This window comes from Centropristis striata, chromosome 4, assembly GCF_030273125.1.
Source record: "Centropristis striata isolate RG_2023a ecotype Rhode Island chromosome 4, C.striata_1.0, whole genome shotgun sequence".
NCBI lineage: Eukaryota > Metazoa > Chordata > Actinopteri > Perciformes > Serranidae > Centropristis > Centropristis striata.
In genome coordinates this window covers 4087348-4097676 of record NC_081520.1, presented here as the reverse complement: position 1 = coordinate 4097676, position 10329 = coordinate 4087348, and the positions used below count along the sequence as shown (strand labels likewise).

The 10329-nt window shown below is 38.6% G+C and overlaps 1 protein-coding gene across 1 annotated transcript in view; it reads right to left on the bottom strand.

Moving 5' to 3' along the window:
- Positions 1-4603: 4603 nt before the first annotated feature.
- Positions 4604-10329, bottom strand: part of lrrc75a (leucine rich repeat containing 75A) — a 102978-nt gene continuing 97252 nt past the window's right edge. The window contains exons 4-5 of the mRNA XM_059330570.1: positions 9438-9711; positions 4604-6883 (exon numbers count right to left, since the gene is read on the bottom strand). Of these exons, the coding sequence (XP_059186553.1) occupies positions 6272-6883; positions 9438-9711 (886 nt within the window). The 3' untranslated portion in view covers positions 4604-6271. The remainder of the gene's footprint in view (positions 6884-9437; positions 9712-10329) is intronic.

Genomic DNA, 10329 nt, shown 5'->3' with positions numbered 1-10329 from the left:
CCTGTAGTGTCTCCCCTTAATTCTAAGGATTGAAAACTTTTGAGGCAATTTTGAGAAATGTTCTCGGGTAGAATCAGATCATAATGCAGCAATGGTTAATCAGTTTAAGATCAAACTGCAGTGACGAAAGGTTTAAAATGAAAAGTGTGCATCCATGCTACTAGACCAATCTAATTGCAGTTGTGATCTCTTTGCTTTGATTTCCCGTGACCTTAACATTAAAGCAGACATGGCTTCAGCACATTACAAACATGTACGCACGACTCTGATCTCCACTGTCCAACTCTCTCTCTCTCTCTCTCTCTCTCTCTCTCTCTCTCTCTCTCTCTCTCTCTCTCTCTCTCTCTCTCTCTCTCTCTCTCTCTCTCTCTCTGCAGTCAGGAGTCCTGTTACAGCAGATAACCACAATAAACCTGAGAATAGAGGTTATACAGTGCAAAAAAGGTGTGTCTAAAAACAAGATAAAAACACTAAATCTGAGAAATGATCTTGCTGCATGGACAGATAATTTCACTTGACAAGATTTCTTAAATCAAGATTGTTAAATCTACACTGTAAAAAAGGTTTGTAGAAATAACAGTAAATCTCAAATACATCAGAAATAGGGCATAAAATGAAAAATTGTATATTACCGTATGAGACACTTTTAATTACCGTAAATCAAAGAAAATCGCAAAACTTTTACTTTTTTTCTGTCATAAACTGGAAGAAACACACAGTTTTGCTGTAAAATATAACATTTTCATGCAAAATTTATGGAGAAATACCATGATGTGTGAATGAATGACACAATAACCCTAAAAATAACAGGATTATTCAGACTAAATTACAGTTTTTGCTGATATTTACATTTAAATTTAGAATAGAAAATCCACTCACTGTAATTTTTACGGTGAAGTTCTGGCAACCACAGCTGCCGGTATTTTACCGTAAATAAAACAGATTATTTTTTACAGTGTAGAAATAAGCATGTTGAACCCTTAAAGAAGAAATTAACTCTTAAAACGAGATAAATTAAAGCTCTAAGCAGCGACGAACTGGCCCGAGCAGAGTGGACTGTGAATTATTTGTTTCATACCAAGATAAAAAAAACTTTAGATTAAGAAGAGTTAGATAATTTATCTTGTTTTAAGAGTTAATTTCTTATTTTAGGCGTTCAACATGCTTATTTCTAGATTTAACGATCTTAATTTAAGAAATCTTGTCAAGAGAAATTATCTGTCCATGCAGCAAGATCATTTCCCTCAGATTTAGTGTTTTTATCTTGTTTTTAGACACACCTTTTTTTTAGTGTAAGACTGCACAAGAGTTTGAAGTCACATGCAGTGAGGCAGTTTGACCCTGAGCACTGACTGAACATGCTGCACACCAATCAATATTTCACACACAATGGCTGTTAACTACTGCGGTTTTTCTTCATTCACTGTGTATGCAATGATGCACTCAGCTGATCTGCCCATTCAGCATCACAACCTGTCTGGCTCTCCATTTAAAGGGTTCATTGTACTGATTGATTCCACAGGGTCAATGCAATAACAGCTTATGATTATAAAGGTGGCTTAAAGGGACGTTTCTCTTTGTAATCAGCTCCAAATGCAAAACCGCTGAAGTTCTGCAGGCTAGTTTGTATTGATGAGGTGAGAATGGGAACTAACTGCTGTATGGAGAGCTTTCAGGTGGCATGCACACTCACTGGCCACTTTATTAGGTACACCTATATAATCTAATGTGATCCAATATAACATCTCCATCCATACAGCAAGGTTATAATAGTTTTGTTTTTTTCATTAGTTTTAATTTTGTTGTCAATTTTTGTTTTCAAATTCAGTTAGTTTTAATTCGTTTTTAGAGTGAGTTTGCTAGTTTAAATTAGTTTCTATTTATTTTTTAAAATGCTTAGTGTTTATTATTTTTTGTTAGTTTTTTTTGTAATGGGGTATTTGTTGGGTGCCAGATTAAATAAAGTCACAATAAATGCTTCTTTAGTTCGTCGTTTCGTTTCTCCAAATCACTCGTCTCCCTTACACCAAGACTTCTAAATTCTTCATAGGGTTTTTTTTATTTATTTATTTTCCTTATTTCTTAAATTCTTAAAGCAATGTGTCTCATAAATAATCTCTATGCAGTAGGCTATCAGAGGCTTTTATCATGTGTCCATTCTAAGCTCCATGTTGTCTGATGTGTGTTGTGTCGACTATTTATGTATTGAATTGAATTGAATTGAATTGAATTGAATTGAATTGAAATTTTGGAGCTTTCCTCCAAACTTCTGTCTGGTGTGAGGGGCGGAGTAGGCCTGAAAAAAACATCTGCGTTCAACCAGGAGAGCAGGAAGTCAATGTTCATGTCCTGCTGGAGGTCAGAAGCTGTTTTCATAACCCTATAACACTATCCTTTTCTAATGACCGCTCACAAGTAGTTTCCATGCCTAAGCAATGTTATTAAAGCAGCATATTTTGATGAATATTATTTGAATTCCAATGCATATGAACCCTTTTATGAGAATACTGGGGTAGGCAGTTTTCTGGATAGGCAAAAAAAAAAAAAGAAAGAAAAGAAAAACCCAGCCAGACTCTCTCAGATCTCTGGCTTCAAAATGGTAATTTGAGCTTTTTTCTCATGTTTGTCCTATGGGGGCAAATACATGCTATTTTGCTGGTTTCCAGCAAGGCTGTTGCTTCTGTATTATGGAGCTCTGCAGTGTCAGTGTTGCTGCTGATTACTGATATATCACAGACTGACAAAAAATAAATCCCTTCTAGCATTTTGTATTTTGAAAATCCAGCCTCCTGCTGCAGCTCTCCTGCTTCATATAGTTGACTTGTACTTGTGCTGTCAGTCATTTCAATCAACCCATGATTGTGTTGTTTTCTGTGCCTGTAAAGCCCTTTGTGTTGACAGACTGTGATTTGAAGCTCTGGTTTGCTACAGAAACATGAACAGCAACACTTTCTCTTCATTTCTGAAAAGCTTTGACTCTCTTTTAGCCTTGAGAAGTCTGTTTTCGATTTTTTTTTTGGGGTTGTTTTGCTTTTTAGCAATGGCAGTATGAAGACAACTGCTTACAGAACTGAAGGTGGGGCTCCGTTCATTCCTATGAAAGTTGTTCAGTGGTGAATAAAACCAAAACAGTTTGACTTACATGTATAAAATTACCTCTACATATCTTCCGCTCTGTGGGGCCCAAAGTGAAGCACATTACAGACGATTCAAAACTCAACTAACTCCAACGGGGATAAAATAATTCATTATGCTGAAAAAAATGTATTTGCTGATGTACAGATGTTCCCTTTCCCAAAGTCTATGCCTTTATGAACAAATGAGCCATTGTTGGCTTAAACAAAAGAGTAAAAATGTCGGGATGGAGCCACAAACCTTATTTTGAGCCTTAAAATGAAGATAAAACAGCATTTTAAACATTTTAAATAGGTCATAATTTTTAATTTTTTCAGAATGCAGCAAGAACACAAAAGCAAATGAGGTTGGTGATGCACAATGCATATTTTAGTTGACTAAAATGTTAAAAAATATATATATAATGCTGTATTTAAGCTACACATTTTTTTACAATTGAAGAATGCATCCCTTCTGTGTATGTCCTGTCTGATATGTGCCGTTATGAATTTTTTAAATTAATTTATATATAATGCAGAAAATGTTACATGCTATGATTTAGAAATGGTGTTTTTAATTATTGTTTTTAAGTAGTCAGCAATTGACTGACACTGAACAGTAATGATTTATTTTATTCCTCTTTATTCTTCTTCTTCTTTTCTCAGTTATCATTTATAGAATTGGCTGACAATGTAATGCATTGTTTGTGTAATGTGTAAATATGTTATTTCATAAAGTTTTGAGAAAAGTTGCTCTCTACCATGTACAGTGAGTAAAGCCCTTTGAGGCAAATCTGTGATTTGTGATTTTGGGCTATATAAATAAAATTGACTTGACTTGACTCTCTGGGTACATTTGCAGAGTGATAAAAAATCGGTGCACAAGTTTATTTTCATTCCAGTTAAAAAAAAAAAAACTATATCAGCCACCATAGGCAAACCAGGAAGTGCCTTAAGCTGCATTCTACCGAAAATTCCAGCAGGGGGCGCTAAGTTTGGCTGCAAAAAAAAAAATCTGAAAACTTCTCACTTGATTTATTACCTCAGAATTTTTTTTAGGACAACACTATGGTCTCAATCACTAGTGAAAAATCTTCTTCAAGACAATTTGATGTTAATAGTTCTAATAATGGCCCCATTTAGAAGAAAATAGAAGATAAAGAATCATATGATTTGGGGCGGGGCTACCTTTGATTGACAGGTCACTAACAAGGCGAGCCGTCATCTGGAGAGAAGCAGAACAATGCGTATCCACGGCAACGTGTCAATAAAGTTATATATAATGTTATATGGATATAAAAAAGGATGTTTAGCGGTTTGGTCTCATAACTTTGACCCTTTCACTGTATTTTCACTTAATGACAGTTTATTTGAACGTTTTGTTCATTAAATGTCTTGTTCAGCGTTTGGTTGGACTAACAGACACTCCAAGGAGTTGCTGCTCAGTTTTCTGAGGTCAGTAACGAACATTTTGTTTTTGTTTTTTGCTAGCCAAAACTAGCATCCCAGTTAATGCTCCAGTTAATGCTAACATGAATTAGCAGCAGCTTCTCTCAGTCAGGTTGAGGTGTAGAGAGGCTGTAGTCAGTGATCAGATCCCTCTCCTCCTCCACAGTCCAGATATGGTCTGCTTCCTGTATCGGAAACAAGATGGCGACACAAGATGGCGACGAGTGTAACGCTGAACTCGACGCCACAAACCAATGGGTGACGTCACAGTGACTATGTCCATTATTTATATACAGTCTATGGTTCCAATATACTGAAAGGTTATTATTGAATGTTTGCCAAATGATGCCAAAAAACAAACAAACAAAAACTGCCTACTCCAGCTTTAAGGACCATGATTTTCAAAGGTAAATGTAGTGGCTCCTGAAACTGCTGTTTTAGAAAAAATATAGATGCATTTAATCATTTTAAGTGCTTTAAGATGAAGCTTTCTTCTATACGAGCTCATATTCCTTTTTACACTCAGTACCTTTTTACAACTCTGGGTCACCTTTTTTTTGCCAAGCATCATTCACGTAGCTTGCACAAATAACCTCTTGTAACAGCTAATCTACAATCTAAACATTTGCCCCTGCACAGATAAAAACAATATACTGTATATATACTGTACATCCAAAAATACAGTTTGTGTCTTAAAGCTTTGCGTGACACAGGGGATGGACAGCACAGGCCGGGGGGAAGAGAGCTACATACTGCATAAAGATACCGTTTGTTGAAACCCAGCGGACAGCGTCGTGAATGTGATCCTAGCTGCAGCCTATATATAAACACAGCACTGTAAGCATGTGACGCACTAGTGTACAGTACCGTGGAGTGATACATGACCTGGATTATGAGGAAAAAGGCTACTAAATATTTCAGCTTGACACCGCAGCACTTTGCTTTGGGACACATGGCGATAATCACATCTATCCACTGTACATAATACACAGTGAACCATTGTCCTTTTGACTGTTTTCCTTACAATCATCAGCTTTGCTGTGTCCTTTTTCTGTTATTTCTTTTGGTTTCAGCTGCCTAATTCCATCTTCTCCTCCACTGAAGCAGTGCATCTGTTCATTTCTTAAAAAGCTTCCACCAAGCAGTTGCTTTGACTTTTCATTCCTGTCTGTCTTCTGATCCATCTGCCTCTCCCATGGATGTATATGTGGGAGGGAAATACATTTCCACTTCTTTATTTTTTTTGGCAAAAACATTTTTCAAAAGGTTTCTAAAGGCCCTGACTAGTTTGTGTGTAACTCTAGTCTCATTTTTATCTTCCAACACACTCTTAAACCAGCAACGGGACGTGTCACAGGCACATGTAGGTATCACAGGGGTAAACAGGAGGAAAGGACCTGAATAAAGATTAACATTCTATACATAAAAGCCTCGTGTGATATAATTAACCAGCCTATTCTATGCTTTAGCATCCTTAGTCTATTCATACTTTAAAAACAGAAGATAAAAGAGACGTCCTGTCGCCTCTGGTTACAGTCGCCAGGCTGCCAGTGTCTGAATGTGGCTGCTCACAAATCACATCATATGGATTACATCCTGACTTTGACTCTTTTGTCCTCTGCAGGGGACAAATTCTCCTCTTGTCTCCTTTTCACACAGGACTCGACACAGGAGGGGAAACATAAGCAGAGCGGATCAGAGAGCAGCAATCAGGTCAAGTGGTCTGAGCGCTCCGTCACGTCGTCCAGGTCGTCCTCCTCCACTCTCATTGGCTCCACGGCCCCGGAGGAGTGCTGTGATTGGCTGGAGCAGGACAGACGGGAGGAGCGGCTCTGCGTGTCGTCGTCGTCCCCGTCGTCCGCCATCATGGCCCTCCTCCCCGGCCGCTGCTCTTTCCTCTGCGCCTCCTTCTCCTCCACGCCTCTCCAGCCCCTCCCCCGGCCCCTGCTCCTCTGCTCCTGCAGCGTCCACATGCTCTCGTCCTCGTCCTCCTTCCCCTGCACCTCCCGGTCGAAGTCCAGCAGCTCCTCCATCATCTCCTCTATCTCCATCTCTCCGTCCAGTTCCTCCTCCACCTCCGAGCGGAGTTCTCCCATGCTCTCGGTTCGGTTGGTGTCGTCCGTCTCCTCGTCCTCCCCGATCCCCCTCAGCCTCTCGGGGGGGTCGCTGGCCTGACTCTCTCCGAACTCCAGGATGGTGGGCAGGTTTCCCTGCTTGGGACAGCGCTTCCTCAGGCTGACCAGGAAGGGCTGCGGCAGGGAGAAGATGTCCACGTTGTTGCCCAGGTCGATCCATGTCACACTGGGGAAACTGCCGGGATCCTTGGGGCAGAAAACATCAACATAATGCATTAAAAATATCATCATCTCATTATATTTTAAGTCAATTGTTGCAAGTGAACACCCTTTGGAGTTTGGGGCTATTTTGACTCGTTTTTATTCTGCCTGTATAAAACACTCGTCATTTTTTTCAGCACAACCTCACCCATATGACCTGATCATTTTTTTCATTTTGACTTACTGGATCAACATTTTGAACACAAAAACACACCAAAAATGACAAAAAAACACACATAAAAACACACCAAAAATGACAAAGAAAGAAAATGCAAATTAGGGACGTTTACATCAACTGGTTTAGAGCAAATAAACAAAGCTGCATAAGCGTACCTTTGTCAGAAGAAAAGTTTTATCGAATTTTGGTATTTCCATCACATTTTTCTCATTCAAATCTTCAAAATGCACAGAGAAATGATGAATTGATGGAAACACGATTAGTGTTGTCCATTTTGGGCGACTATAGAAATATGGCGGTACAACATGGCAGACTCCATGGAAAAGGACCTTCTCTATATACAGATATGACAGGCTCCCTCTAAGCTAATGCTAACACAAGGATTCTTAGTTTCAGATTATCACACCCCAGTGAGGTGGTGTTTTATTTTGTGTTCTGGTTTTGTTACTGATTGTGTTCACCTGGTGCTCCCTTCCCTCCATGTGTTCCAATAGTCTGTACATTATCTAAACGTATCCATGCATTTATTCTTAGTAGGTTGGATTATTGCAATGGCATCTTCACAGGTCTTAACAAAAAATCAATCAGGCAGCTGCAGCTGATCCAGAACGCTGCCGCTAGAGTCCTCACAAACACCAGGAAACTGGACCATATTACGTCGGTCCTTAAATCACTACACTGGCTTCCTGTGAGTCAGAGGATAGATTTTAAAATCTAACTGCTGGTCTACAAAGCTCTGAATGGTCTCGGACCAAATGACATGCTTGATCTGCTCCCTCTCTATGAAGCATCCAGACCCCTTAGGTCATCTGGAACTGGCTTGTTGCGTGTCCCAAGAACAAGAACTAAGCAGGGTGAGGCAGCTTTCAGTTATTCTGCCCCTCACCTGTGGAACAAACTACCTGTAGATCTGAGGTCAGCTCCTTTAAATCAGGACTAAAAACACTATTGTTTACTGCAGCGTACTCTTAACTTTAACACGTATCTGCTCTACTCTACTGCCCTTACTTTTTAACTACGCAATGTTTGACTTGTGCTTTTTATTATTTTATCTCTTCTCTCATCCTGCTGTATCTTATTTGATCTTATTTCTATTTTTATTTCTATTTCCCTGTTTTAATTGACTGTTTTTACTGTTTTAATGTGTATGTAAAGCACTTTGAATTACCCTGTGTTGAATTGTGCTATACAAATAAACTTGCCTTGCCTTGTGTTTTCCCTTGTCTTGGTCCAGTGTGTTTGACCCGTCACCATACCCTAGGGTCTAACCCTAACCCGGCCTGACAAAAATATAGTGGTATGATATTCCATTTCTGCCATCAGGTCCCCCTAAATCCTAGTAATTACAAATCCCTCTAGCCAATGGTATAATGTAATTATTAGGGCCGGGACTCGATTAGAGGCTTTGTAATTAATTAATCGAAATTAATCACATTTTAATCGCATATAAATATTTGACCTGAGAACAGTGAGAAGTAATTTTTTTGACAAGGATTTTTAGTATACCATTGAATAATGACTGAATACATAAGCTTAAGCAACAAAAATATTGTTTATTTTTGTTCAAGTCCAACAGACCAGTGCAATTTTTGCCATCAAGTGTAGCAATAGCATATTTAGAAATATAGTACATTTCATAAATCCAGGTAGCCTATAGGTAGGTAGACCTTCTGTAGACTAGAATACTTTGGTTTTTTTAAGTAAAACACAATCCACGCTAGCTACCACACTAGCCGCTAGCTGCTATATGTTTAGCATTGAGGTGATACTTGAGGCTGGATGTGCTGCTATGGTGATATGTGAATTCCTTGTTGCATAGCAACACAACCATGCTCTTATCGATCAGTGTCTGTTGTTGTGTCTTTTTTGGTTATTTTGTGTCTTTTTTTTTTGTTATGTTGTGTCTTTTTTAGTCATTTTTTGTCTTTTTTGTTTTTTTTGTGTCTTTTTTTGTCATTTTGGGGTCTTTTTTTAGCAATTTTGTGTCTTTTTTGTCCTTTTTTTTTATTATTTTGTGTCTTTTTTTGTCTTTTTTTTGTTATTTTGTGTCTTTTTTGGTCATTTCCATCCGTTGGTTTTTAGTAACTAAATGTCCCATCATCCACGGGGCCAACCAAAGGTCTCATCAGCTTCTTCCTTCATGTTCACTGTGGTTTGTTGTTGTCTCAACTCATCAACGCTAGTTGGTGCTCCAGTATAATCGGTCCGCCTGAAACTCATCCAGTGAGAAATGTTCCGCGGTGCAAAAATAAGTGCGATTAAAATGCGTACATTTTTTGAACGCGTTAATTTTTGTGTAATTAATTAATCTTAATTAACGCGTTAAAGTCAAATCTATGAAAAGATGAGTGACTTGCTGACCTTCAGGGCGTCAGTCAGCTCCTTCAGAACGGCTCTGGTCAGCCGGTTCCCGTTCAGCGCCAGGGTCTCCAGGTGTGGCAGGGCGGCCAGCGTGGGCAGCAGCAGCAGGAAGGCCTCGTCCGTCAGCTCGGTGAAGCCCAGCTCCAGGCTGACCACGGTGGACGCGTGGCGCTGCAGGTGTGCACACAGACGCTCCATGTCCCGAGCCACCAGAGGGATACCGGACAGATCCAACGCCCCGCTGGACAGAGGAGCCGACAGCACCGCCTTCAAACTGCAGAGCACACAGGAGGAAATATTAGAGCCAATAAGGCTGATTTTCTATATTTTTGAACATATTTTTGATCCACAAATCCAATCCAATCCACTTTATTTATATAGCACAATTTTAGCAAACACAAGGTTTCCAAAGTGCTGCACAAACAATAAAAACATAACACAATACAAAGAGATGTAGTAAACAATAGAACAGTAAGATGCAATAAGATAAAATAAATTAAAAATGGGATAAAAATAAATAAAATAAAATGTAAAATGTACTGCCCGCACAAAATAAAATATGCATGAATACAATAAAAACAAAAAATCATAAAATCAACATAAAATCAACACTCTACGTGGTGTTAAAAGCCAACGAGAAGAGGTGGGTTTTAAGAAGAGATTTAAAATGAGACAGACAATTCATTCCACAGTTTTACTGTATTACTGTAATGCGTCCAGATAAAAATTTCATGGTTTCCCCACACTTTTACACAATAAATATTTAATAAACTTTATAAAAATAAAAAAACATTTGTTTAAAAATGTATAATTTAACAGAATGTAATCAAATATAATGTTTTTTAACAATGTATAAAGAACAAAACCTGAATGAGAATTGATGATACATTTT